General features: G+C 35.2%; 1 protein-coding gene across 2 annotated transcripts in view; it reads left to right on the top strand.

Annotated features, from left to right (window-relative positions):
- The first annotated feature begins 1,105 nt into the window (after positions 1–1,105).
- Positions 1,106–16,992, top strand: part of SEX4 (dual specificity protein phosphatase (DsPTP1) family protein) — a 52,797-nt gene continuing 36,910 nt past the window's right edge. The window contains exons 1-9 of one of the 2 annotated variants that reach the window (XM_006851231.4): positions 1,106–1,437; positions 1,595–1,658; positions 1,762–1,806; positions 5,625–5,736; positions 5,900–5,976; positions 6,060–6,136; positions 6,296–6,376; positions 11,951–12,083; positions 15,149–15,208. In XM_006851231.4, coding sequence (XP_006851294.1) covers positions 1,412–1,437; positions 1,595–1,658; positions 1,762–1,806; positions 5,625–5,736; positions 5,900–5,976; positions 6,060–6,136; positions 6,296–6,376; positions 11,951–12,083; positions 15,149–15,208 — 675 coding nt within the window. In that variant the 5' untranslated portion in view covers positions 1,106–1,411. The remainder of the gene's footprint in view (positions 1,438–1,594; positions 1,659–1,761; positions 1,807–5,624; positions 5,737–5,899; positions 5,977–6,059; positions 6,137–6,295; positions 6,377–11,950; positions 12,084–15,148; positions 15,209–16,992) is intronic. The other variant, XM_020671560.2, reaches the window with a different exon arrangement.

Here is a 16,992-nt window from a genome sequence, read left to right as displayed (position 1 = left end):
ATTCACATAGAATCGTCAAATCAGTGTGTTTGAATTGTTTTATTTTATTTTATTTTATTTTTATTAACTTTTTTCAGAACTTTTTTAAATTAATTTACTTCTTCAATTCTCTCCAATGGCCCAACATAATTTCTCCTCAAATACATCTCATTTAGTCATAAACCTTCCAAATTTCTCCAAAATTCTTTTTTCTTTTGAATTTGCCCATAGAAGTTTTCTAGAGAGTGATGATCGAAAGGCTTTAGCACAAGAAAAGAAAACATAAAAAATATGATGGCTTGTCATAATAAAGAAAAGAAAACATAAAAAATATGATGGCTTATCATAATAAAAGTATGTTATTCCAAAGTGTTAACATCTTGAAAACATGTGATTCCAAGTCAAGACACAAAGGCATACAAAAGGTGTTGCTAATTCTTATGCCTGATGCAATTATAAAGTTTAAGCTACATACTAATAGGGAGTGTATGCTCAACCATGTTTTGGGTATAAAGCCAAAAAAGAAAAAAAAAAAAATGTTAGTAATGTATTTTCCATATTTCTTCGCAACATAGCCAAACAGTAACAATGCATTTCCCAAGTTGCATCTAAATATTACCCAAACAGTGACAATCCATTTGCGGTAATGTATTACGCAGTAATGGATTACGCCAATAATATATTTCATGAACAATATATTTCTAGGTAAACGACCCCTATGTGGTCCGATACAAAATTGGGGTAGTTCGGCACTATGGGCATGTGGTTTGACACAAAATGCAGGTGGTCAGGTACTTTGCTTCTGGAAACCATGTGGTCTGGCACAACATAGGGGCAGTACGCACTATGGGCTTCTGGAAACCATGAGGTCTGACATAAAATGGAGGTGGTCCAATACATTAGGCATGTGGTCTGGAATAAAATGGGAAGTATTTTTATAAAAAATATGATTTTTTGACTCGTGGGTATTTGGCAAGAAAGTTAAATTTAAGGTAAAAGTTGCTACAACAAACTTTATCGAAATAGATTGTTTAGAAAGTCTCTTCCTAGAGTCTTTTTTATATTTTTTAAAATATTCTAGTATAAAATAAGATATATAAATATCTAAAATTTATTGAGTACCATTACGCCCGAACATGTCCCCAAATAAAAAATAAAGAGGCCGGGCGCGACGTTGACCCTGGCCGTGGGTCACATTTTGCCGGTCCTTATCGCGTTTGGAGATCTTTCCGATAGGTCTCATGCGCTTCTCTCTCACAACTACATTATTACTCCAGTTCCACGCGTTTTCCACAGAGCCTCTAAAATATCAACGATATTTTAATACACTGGTACACTAGGGAATATCCATTTCTCTGCATAAGCGATCTCAGTCCCGCCCGTTGACTTCAATTCTTATGCTTTCCATTGCAGCAGTGGCAAGCAGACAAAGATGCACTGCCTCAATTTTGTTCCCAGGTATATGACAATCATTTACACCTTCCTGCTATCTTTTCCATCTCTTCTATAGCTTACTCTTTATTTGAATTGTTGTTCTCTCTCTCCATCCTTTTAAATTGCTCTCTCTCTCTCTCTCCACTTCTTTTAAATTGCTATCTGTTTTTGTTGGAGTCAGATCTTATGGATGGTCACTGCAAGTATTGAATGGCAATGGCAGAATATTTTCAGGCACTGATATGGTACTCCTTCTTCAACATTCATTCCTTTTACTTACCTTTGTTCGGAGCAATCCAGTTAGTATTTTGGGTGTAATTCATTTTTCTTATCCGATTATGAATGCAGGTTGCTCTTAGGACAAGAGTGTCTCGCGTGGGGGCATCCGTAAAGGTAAATGTGCTAAGTCACAGTTTTATTGAATTGCCCTTTGGAAGTTGATTCTTTTTTAGTTTCCCATTCTGCATATGTTACGTTTCTCTGTCTTGGTTCGTTTGGTATCTTGTAATGTGTTTATTTTAAGTGTCATTTTCTTTACGTTGAATTCCATCTTCCTTTTGTTAAATTTCTGTTTTCCGTCACCCTCTATTTTCAAAATGAAAATCTTCAAGCTGATTCAAGCTTGTGCCTTCATTAAGTTTTCAAGGTTTTTACTTTGAATCAGGTTTCTTTTTTTCTTTACCACCTGTTATTCAGATCAATTTTAAATAGTGAATAGACTACAAAGTTAGAATCTATCGGGGTGTCTGTCATGGTTTCTGTTCCTTATTTGCCCTTTAAGTAATGTGGTCTTCAAATAATGAAGTTAAAATGTGTCAGGGTTGACAACTATTAGATAGCCAAGAGGAACATAAGTTGCATACTTAGCGCTTCTTTTCTTCTTAGGGCCTTTATCCAATTCCATATTATATAAACATTACGTATTTTCATTTGCATCATTCATAATTTTTGAATTTCATTTTGTGGAAATGTATTCGTTGGGCCCCCTGACCCAAGGCAGCTAGAAACTTAGTTGGCCTCGTAATAGATATGATAAGCACTCCATTTGAACTTGTTTAATTAAGTCTAAATTTTAATAATGTTTTCATTAGATGCCAAGCAGGCTTGAACTTTTCTCGTAGGATTCTGCTGCATATCTGAATCTCCGTCAGTCCACAGCTTGCTTATCTTAATCTCAGTTGCATATTTTCATATTGCTTTCCTAAAAAGTATTTGAGATTAATTAGTCCCCAGCCCATTTAAACTGCTTAAGCCAAGGCAATCCCACTGTCAAGCCGTTCCTTGTATGGGTTACTGGGGTGTAATTGGAAGCAATAATTTGTGCACAATTCTGGTTGTTTCTGATAGTATAATGTTATCTAAAACCCTCATCCATTCATAGCAGGGGAGCAAAACTTCTAATTCTTGTGCAATAACCAACAGAGCTGGAAACAAAATTCTACTTGAACAAAATGATTGGAAGAAGATGGAGATTGCACCGAGCAGAGCCAGATGCTCTCCCTTCTTTAGAAGTTTGAAAGTTGGCTCCCCTCTTCGAAACTTTTATAACTATTTTCACAAAGGTCCAATTTTCATATGTGTCAGAAAAACTATTGATTATTATGTGAATGAGAGAATGATCCCTTATGAATGGTACACTTCAGTACAAAGGACATAAATAATCTGCTACAAATGCTAAGACGTAATAACTCATGCATAAAACAGTGAAGTAACATGGAGTTCTCGTTAATGATTGTCATTTGTAAAGAACAATATAACCAGATGTATTCTGTTTTTATTGCTATTATTGTTTCCATGTGTGCATCTACATGCAAGATTTGGATAAGGATCTGTCTACCTGTGACTTTGATCTGGTTTCAGTTGATGCAGTAAAAAAAATAGTCTAGAGTGGGTTTAAAAACTTGAACTTGGTGGCCAACTTGGAATTTGTAAAAATCAAATTAACTTTCTGAGTGTAACAATAAACTTGGAAAAAATTGTGAAAAACGTGTGTGCATCCACATGCAAGATTTGGATGAGAATCTGTCTACCTGTGACTTTACACTGGTTTCATTTGATGCACTAAAAAAATAGTTTAGATTGGGTTTAAAAACTTGAACTTAGTGGCCAACTTGGAAATTGTAAAAATCGAATCAACTTGCTGAGTGTAACTATAAACTTGGAAAAAATTGCTGAGTTTTTCACAAGTTTGTTTGAGTTTTCCACTTAGAAAAACTGAAAAGGAAAAAGCAATATTATTTTGGGTGGGACCCAGTGTGGTTTGTCAAGACAACGAACCACACTTCTCCCACTCCTCGCATATGTGATTAAAACAACAAAAATATTATATATACTGAAAATTGGGCAAATCCCTTGGTTTTTTTCTCAATTATTAAACAAAGTGAATGGCCTAGTTAACTCATTGAATTTTTTTGAGTTGAAATTGAGTTTTGAAAACTGGTCTACAGCCTTATGGAATTGTTTTAGGTTAGACCCGTTTTATGCATGGCTGTTAAGATAGAACCCTACTGGCCGGTTCAGATAGAAAAACTGTAACTTGTGGTCCTACTGGTCAAACCGGGGATCCCTCCCAAACTGGTAGGGCTATTGAACCAATGCCAAATAGGTGAACTATTTCAAGACGATACTTGTACCAGTTGGCTTAACCATTCCAGATCCAATCAGCTGGTCCTGATATGGGTCCAAAATGACTGAAAAATGACATCATTTGTTTTTTCATTTTTGGGCCGACTTTTGTCTTTTTTTTTTTGGTTTTGTTTCAGGGTGTTTCATTCCTTTTAATATTTGGGAGAGTTTGGAGTTTAAAATTTCTCTTTTGGAGAGAGAGAGCTACTCTAGCAGTTCTCTTCTCTCTTCACACACACACCCACACACAAATACCCAAATCCTTGGGAAAGATCCAGCAACTTTTGGAGGGGACTCCATCCATCAATCTGCCCTGTTTCAAGCCCTAAGCAAGTCTAAACAGCCTCTTTTTGATTTGTTTGTTTTATATTAAAATAAAAAAGTTTCTGATATTTAGGATTTTTGCAGAAAATAATTTTTTTCCAAAATAAATGCAGTAAGTTGGTCCTTGTATTCAATTTAATGGTTTAATGCTGTAATTGTTTGCTTTTAGTGGCTTATGTGCACTTTTTTGTATATAATCATCAGGTTGTTTGAGTTTTTTTTTTTTACTCTTTTACTTTATTTTTGGTTCTTTACCAATTAAATTGAAATACGGAGAATTGTTCCATACTTTGGATTTTGTGTATTTTTGGCTTTTTATATTTATTTTAAATATGAAAACTTGATTTTGGCTGTTTGAATACATGTATTGAAAATGATAAAACTGTGGAAATATTTCTGTAGATAGGATTTTGGTATTTTCATTTTATTTGTATTGATGTTGAAGTTATTGTAGATAATTTTTTCTTGCTGTTCCTAATAGTTTTTTTATTTTTTTCCGTTTTTACAAATTTGAGGCTTTTTTTTCTTATTTTTATCATTTTTTTCAATTTTCAGTAATTTATGGTATTTTATTTTAGTTTTTTTTTTCTCCTGTCTAAATGGATACTATCAGTACCTCCTCTGGTCTTACCACTGGTCCAGTCATAATGACATCGGCTCTTTGTCAACATGTATGTGGCAGTTGTTACTTTGGAGAAAATAGTTGTTAATTTCAGGAATGCAAACCATAACAATCTCCAATTAAGAACACGTTACGTGTTACTAGAAGAAGTGTTATGCAACATGTGGCTGTCTGATCATTTAGATCGAGTCCTGCTTGTCATGCCCAACTGTCCTGATTAAGGTGGTCTCAGCGGCGATCTGAAAATACCTGTTTGGTCAAACTCTCACGCTTGCGTTGTAATCTCCTATCAAAAGACAAGTCTGGCCATTCTCTCGTGTAAATATTAATAACATGACCTTTAAATAAATCGCCTGAAATCATATGTCGTCTATTATCTTGCAGTTATGTTGGTATTTGTTAAGCTCGGCTAGAGATGTGAATTTCATGCATGAGAGTTTGGATGGAGGATAATCTATGCATGTTGCAACAACACCTTAATTTCCTAGACAAAAATATCTATGTTATTGATAGTTACTGATTCTTATCTTTACATTAGCCTGTTTGTCCCCATGTTTATACTACACAATTCATCAAGGTTTCATTCTTAACCTGTGATCATGTTGGTAATAGAAATTAATGAGCTAGGTCCTATTGCCAGGGCCAGGGGTATTCTGAAAACACTGCTCAAACAACTGTTTCCATTGAATCTATGGAAAAGTCGGAGAAGTCTGAGATATATAGTTCAAATATGACCCAAGCGATGGGTGCTGGTAATTTTTATATAAAATTCCTTGTCTAGGATTTCATTATTACTTTTGAATTTCTATCTCTAACTACTCTTTAGGTAACTTTCTTGGTCTTTGTTTGGTATTTCTTGGACTGCTTATCTGTGTCAAAGTTGGATCTCTCTAAGTTGCCTTTTGTTGTTGGAAGTGTTGACATATCGGCATGAGCTAGGAATGAACTACAACTTCATTCTCCCAGATATAATTGTTGGATCTTGCCTACAGGTCTGCACATTGATTTTTCTTGCATTTGAATAGATGTCACTGAGATTATGTTTCAGTTTCTTATTCTAAGCTCTTCATGTTAGACCCCTGGGGACGTTGATAAGCTTCGGGAGATTGGTGTGAAAACCATATTTTGCTTGCAACAAGATTCTGACCTTGAGTATCCTATTCTCTTGAAGAGCTCCCTTTCGTTTGAACAATGTTTGGTCTTCTATTTTACCTCTTACTGTGTTAAAGAACATTTGTCAGCTGTATTGTGTTGAGCTGGAAGATGAGATGACAATATCTTATGAAGTGCTCCTTAACAGAGCTTTTTTAGATACTTCGGACTTGACATCAAAGCGATCCAAGAATATGCAAAACAATATGATGATATTCATCACTATCGTGCTGAGATAAGGTGAACATTTTTTGGCTTGTATATCTAGCTTTCACTTTTCAGCTTAATTTTTAGATTATTTTTTCTTTTTCTTTTTTTTGGTTAGTTTGCAGGGTTTCTGTGTCATAAATTTGCCAGTAGGGATGATGTCAGGATGTCTTGCCTAGTGTTTTCTTATGTCTTCTCTAGAATTTCAGAATGTTTGAATAATTGGTGTTGTTTAATGTTTTATCCTACTAGTTATTAACTTATGCTTATGGCTCTTTTCAAATTTTGGAATGCGGAATTTACTTTCATCAATTGGGATCATAGTTGGACATAAATAGTAGTTTATGTCAGCCTATGTATTCTTTCAGCCAATATATTCTTTAAAGTTTAAATAAGTCGGATTTTTTCTTTTTGTCCTAGTTAATAGAAAAAGAGCTTTTGTTTTTGTGTGTGCCATTGGAGTTCACCTTTATAAGTGTATTAGAAGTTACATCCTGGAGACTAAGAGCCGTAGAAACTTTGAAGTGTGATTATGGTCATAGTTATGTAAGGTGATCTCTTCGGTCCCCTAGGTTATTGCCTTTGACAAGGTGATGCTATCTCTCCTTGAATTCAGTTGAGGCAAGAAGTAGCTTTCCGAAAATATCCTGTTCACAACTCACTAAAAATAGAAGATGAGGTTGCTGAATGTTTGGCTGAAGGTTATGGCGCTTCACAATATTTGGTTACAGGTTGCATTTTGTTCTACATATGCATGCTCACACATATGAAATTATACATAGAGACATATGAATTCTTTATATTCGTCACCTAGAGGCAAATTGCTTATCCCAATTTACCATATCAACAAACAATCTAGCTCTATTTTTGGAAAATTATGGTTCTGCTCCAATATCCAAAGTTAACTATGAATTTTGATTAATTTCAAAGTTCCTGCAGTTCCCAAGACCAATTCCAAATGATTCCTAATGCTACTAGTGCTTCATTAAATTTCAAGGCAAAACATGTTATGCTTTTAAACAGGTGAGTAATGTGGAAAAGGATGGAAGAGTGGTGTCTTGGGCTCCTAAACATTAGCAAGTAGCTCCTAGAGTCATGTGGTTGCCTGGCAAAGATTTTCTTGTCCTTTCGTAATATGCAACAATATGTGATGAAGCTTTTCCATAATGTTTCTTTTTTAATCATTAAAGTCACACATTATGGCCTTCCACGGTTTCTTATACTTAATGTATAAGAAAAGCAAGGAAGAAACCTTTCTGTCTTGCCAAAACACTAGGTGAATAAATTTCCTTAAAAATTGTAATTTGAAGTGTTTAAGTGTCCAAGTCTTTTTCTTTTTTCTTGGGAAGTATTAAAGTTGGATCACTTCTCCCGTTTCATGCATACATCACTCCTTACTGTACAAATTGCAATTTGAGTTTTTATCTTCTGTCTGATGTGAAATTTTAGTAATGTTTGTAAGTACACAACACAAAGTACAACTGAGATTGGCTCAGGCTGACATACTGTGACTCAAAAACTTATATATAAGGTCTAATTTTGATGTGTTTGAGATTGAAACCTGCTGTCCTGTTTTAATTTGCTTTGGTCCATTTCAAGTACGAACAGATAGGTTAAAACCTAAAAAACTCTGGTATGAGGCTATATTTTTTTGGGTAAGTCTGGTATGAGGATATATGCACACACTAAACTACACAACCCAAATGTTAGAATGCCCTTTTGCACATATCTCTTTACCAGCATCTTTAGTACCAATACCAACATGATGAATTTACCTATACATATAAGATGAACACTGAACTCTTACAGACAACATGAAGAATGCTCCAATAAAAGTCATTACATACAACATGAAGAATACTCCAATACAAGTCATAGCTCTATTTGACATTAAAGATCTACTTGGAAGAAGCAAATTGTGGAGGCGTTATCAACCTTGGTGGTTTTGTCTGTCAAGGACACTAGGGTTTATCCTATTTTATTTAGCATTAACCGAGAGTCTAGACCTTTTACTCCTTGTTCATATTTATGGTTTTCATACTTGCACATTTTTCTTTTTAATTTATATTTTGTAGTAATACTTTCTCTCTCTACCTCATTGTCGGTATGACCCTTGATAGAGCAAAATGGTGGACCAGGATTTGTGTAGTCTACTCTAAATAGTTGAAAAAAGGCTCTGATGATATATCTATATATATATATATACACACAGATACATAGACACACGTTATCTATATTATTTGCTTATGCTAGGGCGGTCCCATAAGCGACGTGTTTTACCAAGAGACTTCTTCATAGTTAAGAAGGTAGATCATGTAAACGCTGTAAGGTTTTCCTACGAGAGAATTTGATTCGCAGCATAGGCTCGTGATTATGGACGCCTGCATAAAGAGATGGAAGAGAAGGAGTGAAATTAATAGGTGTCAAAGAATTAGGTGGTGAAGTTTTAAAAATGAGAAAATAGACTTATTTAGGGATAAATTAGTTAATAAAAAATAGAACTCTGAACATGAGGTCAACATTATGTGGAATGAAATGGCTAACTATATTAAGAAAATGCAAACAAGTTTTAGGAGAAACTAGAGGGAAAAAAATTTGGATGAAGAAACTTTGGTGTGGAATGATGAGGTTTAGAAGGCCCTTAGTGAAAAACGATCATGTTATAAACCTTGACAATGTAATAAAAATGAAGAAAACTTAGAAGAATATAAAAATGTTAAGAAAATGCTAATCAAATAGTAAGTAAGGCTAAATCTAAGGCATATGATAATCTACAATGTGAATTGAGAATGTGGAGAGAGAAAAAGTGTAGGGATCTAGACTGTATTAAATAATTTAAGAATGGAGATCAAAGGGTCTTGGCGAAAGATGAAGAGGTCAAAGAAAGGTGGAGAATTTATTTTTAACAATCATTAAATGACAATTACAATGGGAACACAACGGTAGAAAGAACTGTTGGCATAAGTGAGTGTGGAGGTCATAGGTACATTTGAGGATTGGGATATCAGAAGTGATAGAAGCTTTGAAGACAATGAAGACAGGCAAAGCTTTAGGACTAGATGATATCTTGATAGAGGTTTGAAAGTGCATGGACAAGATCGACATTGATTGGCTGACCAAGTTGTACAATAAGGTGTTGAGAACAAAGAAAATACGAAACGAATGGTAAATGGCTTAAGTTTAACGATGTTATAAAACATGGCAATCTTGAGTGCACTTTCGATATCTTGGCTGATAATCGAGGAAAGAGGAAGATGTCGTATATAGAATTAAAGTTGGATGGACAAAGTGGGGATGTACAATTGGAGTTTTATGTGATCGCTACATAGCAACAAAGCTAAAAGAGAAGTTCTATAGGACAACTATGAGACCAGCTTTGCTTATGGGGTAGAATGTTGGGCGGTCAAGAAACAACATACTCATAGGATGAGTGTACCTAAGATGAGAATGTTGAGATTTGATGAGTGGCAATATAAGAATTGATTGGCTGACCAAGTTGAACAACAAGGTGTTGAGAACATAGAAAATACCAAATGAATGGTAAATGGCTTAAGTTTAACGATGTTATAAAACATGGCAATGTTGAGCGCACTTTCGATATCTTGGCTGATAATTGAGGAAAATGGAGAGATTGAGGAAGATGTCTCATATGGAATTAAAGCTAGATGAGCAAAGTGGGGATGTATAATTGGAGTTTTATGTAATTACTACATAGCAATAAAGCTAAATGAGAAGTTCTATAGGATAACTGTGAGACCAGTTTTGCTTATGGGGCAGAATATTGGGCGGTCAATAAACAATATACTCATAGGATGAGTGTAGCTAAGATGAGAATGTTGAGATTGATGAGTGGCAATATAAGAAGGGATAGAATTCAAAATATATTCGAGAGAACTTAGGTATGGTTCCAATAGGCTATAAGATGAGAGAAAGTAGACTTAGGTGGGCTAGCCATGTGTAGTGCAGACCCAGTATGATACTTGTCAAGAGGTGCACGTTGGTTCAAATGGAAGACTCAAAAAGGGCAAGGAGTAGTGATGCGGGGAGAAAAATAACACGTGAACAATACAAATAAAAAAAGAAAAAGTTGAAAGAATATACCCTCTCTCAAGGTCTGCAAGGGAATCCACTCCCAAAAACGATATCTTCACAAGACCAAATTTTATTCAATTCTCAGTCACTGCCTTTATAAAGAAAGGATATCTCCTTCTAAATAGACTATGAAAAAAAAAAAAAAAAAAAAAAAAAAAACTAACTAAAAAAACCCATAAAAAAAAGTTACTCTCTTTCTCTCTCTACCTTGCACGTATATCTCAATCCTTCAATATCTAGATCTCCTTAAAGCTTTCATTCTTCCCACTTACCATAAATTTTGAAGATATCCTTAAATCTCTCCTTTTTCCCACATACCATATTTCTTGAAGATCTCCTTCTCTCCAAAAGATAAGTCTCTTTAATCTCACGTTAGCCTTATCTACCAATCTAACCATAGGGTAAATTATCCCTATCAAACTCACGTACAAAAAATCTCATACCCACCTAATTGTCCCTGCGCACCTCCTATTCTTAAGAAAAATAAACAAAAGAATAATAAAATAAAAAATTAAAATAACCCTAATTTTATTTGCATCAGGTAGGCTCAAAGGACATGGTTGGAAATAGTGAGAAAAGATATAGAGATTTATAACTTCACTAAGGGTATGGCCCTTGATAGAGCACAATGACGAATCGGGATTTGTGTAGCCGACTCCAAAATAGTTGAGAAAAGGTTAGGATGATATATATATATATATATACATATTAGCGACTTTTGGTCTTACCGAGGGTACGACCCTTGATAGAGAAGAATGGAGGAACAAAATTTATGTGGCCGGCCCTAAATAATTGGGATAAGGCTTGGATGATGATGATGATGACTCTCTTTCTCTCTCACGGACACAGATACCTTCCATATCCACCATTTGTTCTTGAGTATCGATGATGGTGATGAAATGTATCATACATTTGGTACGATACATGAACATAGTATGCAATCCTGCAAGTACACATTTTTTATATATGTTGTTATATATATAACTTTGCATGTGTGTATTCTAGTCGTAGCCTCAATTTCCTGTACTGAGGTTTATTGTCATTGTTTTCTACAACTTAATATGATACTAGAGCCTTCTACAAATCCTTAGGGTTGAGCTATGTCATTTGAAGTGCTGGAGATTATGGACTTGCCTGATCAATGTGTGACATCAAGTATCAGAATATACTTTTTATGATAAGTCACCACATATAAGAGTGTTTTCTATTCAATTTCAACTTTTTCCATGGTTGATATGATTCGAAAAGAAGAATTGGTTTAGAAATATCTGAACTTCCTCTCTCTTGTTGGTTATGTGGTCCTGGTTTCCTTTATGTTTCTTTGTGATTTTGAAGACTTGTTCCTTTTTCCCATGTCATGTGATGGATTCCTGCATTTGTAGGGGTGATTATTGTACAATCCCAAAACCTTGATTAGATCTCAAACCACCAGAAAGTGAATCTCAAAAAAGAGCAATCTGTCTTGCTTGTCTTTCTATCTCACATCTATATGTATCTTGGTTTTGGGTTGAGCAGGGACTTTGATGCGTTTGACTTGCGAATGAGGCTTCCAGAAGTTGTGAACAAGTTGTATAAGGCCATGAACAGCAATGGGGGTGTCACATATGTGCATTGCACAGCGGGGCTTGGAAGAGCTCCTGCTGTAACGGTGGGTGGTTCAGTTTTCACTTGAGATGGAAAGCAACTCTTCAGATGGTCACGCTGAACTCTGCTGAACTACTTGTGGTTGTGCATGCATGCGTTGAAATGTTATATGAATGTGTTTTCTACAAGAACAGAAATAGCTATGCACATGTTATAGTGATAGCTTTTTTAGGATTGGATTACTGCCACACTGCTACTGTCATAGTTAATCAAATGATTGAACAAGTTTAAATGTTCCCCCTTTATTATCTATATGTTGTAGGTTTCCTTTATCTTTTCTCTATATTTTTGAATATTTATACTACCATTTCATGGAATATGATACATCCTGAATTTTGAAAATGATTATGTATCGTGCTGAGAGCTTAAAAATATCTCAAACCACGACAAAGTGATCATTGTTTCGAAAGGGAACCCCTTCTGAAAGGTCTCTTGCTTGAAACTTTCAGGACAGAGAGCAAAAAAAGAGCTACTTTCCTGATGAAGTTCTACTTTAGTGAAATATGATAAAAAAATAATGAAATGTTTGATGAATTGTTGATGAACTGTTGATAAGCTATGGTCTGTGAGGGTGGCTCATGTAGTATCTCACACAACATGACGATGGGTAATGCTATGTTGGTTGCAGGTTGATTAGTGAGCCTTAGGCTACTTTTTACTGATTTCGGCCAAGAATTTACTGATTTCAGCAGAGGTTTTGCTAATTTCTGCCTAGAACTTGCTGATTTCAGCCTATGGTTTGTCAATTTTCTACGTAAGATTTGTGTTTTCAGTAAACCTATGGCAACAAGAAGGTGTTGTTGAAGGAGAACTCTCATAGATACCTTTGCCAAAGATTAAAAAATTGAATAACTTAGGAGGTAAGTTTAGCAGCTTGCATGACAATTAGCGGGCATTATTCATAGGGAAGACGGTGATCTTTCCGACTAAGAAGATGTCGAGTACAGCCCTTTTCACCATCATATACTGTGTGAGGAGTCGAGCGATGAGGAAAGTGATAGAAGACCTAGAAATGGGGGACATCACTCTAGGGTTTTCTATTTAAAAGTGAATATTCTTGATTTTTACACAAGTTATTTTCAAAATCAGCAGGTTGTAGATTGTTATTCACCACCAATCTTCAATACATGCTTAGATAAACAATAAGTTCTCTTAGGAGATCTGATCTATGGTAAGGTTTAAGATGAAGATGAAGATGTTTTTGAAGAAGATCTTGTTTGTGAAGAATAAAATCGAGGCTGTTGAAGATCTCAAGGATATCAAAGAGGTGGATCATTCAAGAGAATTAGTGCATTGGAATCATCGTAGTGTTGCAAAAGCATGGTTGACTCATAAACTGCAAATTGCAGCCTTGGATTTAGAGAAGACTTAAATAGATGCTGAGAAAGCCTCTAAAGGCCAAAAAAATCGAGTTTGAAGTTTCTTACACTATTTTCAAATGGGAGTTCAGGGATAGCCGAACTTGATAAATTTGTACTCACCAATATATATATCTAGATATGTTTCTTGAGGGTAAAAGGCTCGGGTAGCCAGCACGAGCACGGGTTCGAGTCATGAGAGCGGCCACTTTGTACATAAGCCAAAGGTTAGGACCGTTTCCTGCCCACCCCTCCTCGGATCGTGCTTAGGCATGACCAGCATCGGGTTACAGCCTTTTATGTTTTTAGAGGGTATGACCCTTAATAGAGCAAAATGGTAGACCAGGATTCGTATAGCTAACCCCAATTAGTTGGGAAAAACTTTGACGATGAAGATATTTCTTGAGCATTTCTTCTTACCACAAATAATATTTGAGAGAACAACAAAGAAGATGGTTGAAGAAGGTGATTTTGATTCTGAATTCATCTTATCACACTTTAAAAAAAAAGAAGATGGTTGAAGAAGGACATGTTTTCTCCAACCAGGGGAGACTAATTCAAGACAAGATTATTCTTTTTCTTAAATTTTGTTTAGGGATTCTAGGGTTTTGTTTTAGATTTTAGGATTTTAGGAGGTTTTAGAAAAGGAGTTGGTGTGCTTGTGAAATATTTTGTTTCTTCAGGTGTAAAAATGTCATTGCAAATATTGTGTTTAAATTGGGACTATTTATCCAATTTTGTTCTAGCTGAGGATATTTTAGGCATTATATGTCAAATAAAATATAAATAAGAGGCGCATGGGGCCTTTAGTGGTCATTCCACATGATTTTCAAATTGAAGAAAGAGAGAGAAAAGCTTAGGCTTTTGAAGCCCTAGTTGACTTGAAAAAGAACCCTAGGTTTCTTCTATTTGTTTCACATGCTTGGCTTGAAGTGTGTTGATTTTATTGTTCGCTATTAGTTTCTGCTCATACTGAGACCTGGTGGCTATCCCGGCGATCCCACGGTCCTGGAGTTAGACCTTGGGTGGATCTTGCTCCTATATGGGAGGAACCCAACCCTAATCCCTTAATATCGCTCGATATAAGTCACACTCATGTTAGATTGATCTTTTATTAGGAAACAAGTCTTAAATGCATATCCTTGAAAAAAAAAATTATATTGCAAGATCATGGGCAACGATCCCAACAATAGGGAGCTTATACCCTATCGCGATCCCACACTTGCTATGTCGCTTCAGCTCCCGATCCCACTCCTGATCCCAAGAACTATGGTTTCATTCCATTATGAAGTTCTGAAATATAAAAATTGGAGGTCTGATCCTAATGAAAAATTGATGGCCTGACTGGCTTTTTTGGCAGTCAAATGTGCTTGGCAGAAGTGCTCTTTGGAGGTGCCGTCAGAAAGTGCTTAATCTTGAGCCGAAGAGTTTGATAAACTGCTGTGCTTCAGGCAAAGAAAGAAATGGAAATTTTAGCTTCTTTGGCGGATGCAAATCAAACTTTATCATGTTGCTTTTGTTTCTAATGGAATCTTTGTTATCCTGGTGGCTGTTATCCTTTGAAAAAATAGTATTTATATTCTTGTTTCTCTCTCCTTTAAGAGAACATTATTGTGCTGGGTGTAGAGTTCCATTGAGCACCATGCACAAGATTAGTGAAAATTATTATTTGTTTTTCTTATCTTGCCTGATGGAGATTTGTGTTGTATAGTTGGCATACATGTTTTGGGTTCAAGGTTACAAGCTCGGTGAAGCAAATAGGCTTCTACAGGTAATCCACTTTTATGCCTAATTGGTGTTACAAGTAGTGCAGTTGACCCTAATTCACATTAACTGTGTATGCAAGGGTGTATCCACATTTACATTCTTTTATTCATGAAGTTGGTTTGTAAATTTGGACTTCCATTGATTTTCTTACTATAGCATAGGTATAGCAAATAACTTTCTTCATTTAGGAATTGAATGTTGGGCCAGTTAGGTACTGATCATATTCTATTGTGTTGATCTACCATATTGAACTAGAACTGCAAATGAGGAATAACTTGGTACTTAATGACACATCAAACGATGAGAGCAAAAGGATGAAGTGCAGGTGATACTCATATTATATTGTTTAATAGATTGATGCCTAAAGAGTACCTTAAGCTGGTCAAAAATTGAATTTGCCTCAATGTTTTCCTATTTCTTGCTTAGGCAGCAGTGAATCCAACATCATTTGTTTGAGGCACCGGGTTCTATCCATCATTAAAATCCTTCTTACCAGTTATTTTTCCTCATAGGGGAATTAGTATATTTTCTCTCAAGTGGCCAGAAGATGTTGTCAAAAACAAATTGAGCCATGTGTGCAATATGAAGTTTAAAACATTTGATAGCTTGTGGTTTCTAGTGAAGGATATGTTTGTTACTTTGTTATGAGCTCTGCCTAGGAGCCATATGAGCAGGTCTCAGGTAGTGCGTCTCTAATTTAGAGTGATGCATTAGTTTGTTGGATGATTTCTTTATATTGCATCAAATGGCTAAGTGTTGATAGTCCTTAAAGTCGGGGGTTTCATCAGCATATCTATGTGTTGAGTACTTGTTTGCATAATTATGTCGAAAACATGTTGTAGGGAACTAAGACGATTGAATGGATTAAATAATACAGCACTTCGTAACTTAGAAAGTTGGATTCTATAATACATAACTTTGTAACTTAGAAAGTTGGATTCTAATTTATGAACATTCATAGACTTCTAGGAAATTCTTGAATTAACACATGTTATTTCAAGAAGTTTGGATTCAAAGTATGGTTATTGCTGTTCAAGAAGAAGGTTTTAAAAGGATTTACTAGGGATTATTGTTGGTTTTTAGGCAATGTTGTCAGGATTGGACTAGTGATCAAGCCAACGAGTGCACCAATCCGGACAGGCCAGTTAGACTGGATTGGTTTGCCGGCCGGACTGGTGGTCTAATTTAATAAGAAATGTAGATAAACAAGGAAACAAACTAAAAAAGGAAATTAATGAAAATTTATAAAAAATTAGGAACATTAGAAATAAAATTCAAAATAATGTTACAAGAAAAAAGAAACCATCAATCATGTAACTAAATAGTCAGATAGTTATTGGAGGCTCATAACAAGAAAATCCTTATACAAGAAGCTCATTGATCATAATCATGAATATAAACTTATGAAAGCATAAATAAGTTGGAACCCTCTTCACCACCACAACTTTCTGCAACTCCACCGTCCATACCCCATGATCCCATAGCCTTTAAAAGTTAAAAGGTTCTAAGCTTTTAATAATATTATAAAACCCAAGTTAAAGTGAAATATTATACTCAAAGACAGTTTAAAATAAAATATCAAATCAAATGGAATCAATAATATCAATAGTCGTCAACTTCATTTCCTTAATTTTCATCTTCCTCCTAAGCATTTGAATCCAAAGCACCAAACTCTATGACATCTTCATCCATTTTACCTATAATAAAGTTTTCATATTACTAAGTAAGCAACATACTTACACCTACATCCTTAAAGCGCATTCGGTGAAGACTTATAAGTTAAAACAT

This window comes from Amborella trichopoda, chromosome 7 (assembly GCF_054954075.1).
Source record: "Amborella trichopoda isolate Santa Cruz 75 chromosome 7, AtrichopodaSantaCruz75HAP2 v2.0, whole genome shotgun sequence".
Taxonomy (NCBI): Eukaryota; Viridiplantae; Streptophyta; class Magnoliopsida; order Amborellales; family Amborellaceae; genus Amborella; species Amborella trichopoda.
This window is presented reverse-complemented; position numbering and strand designations above follow the sequence as displayed.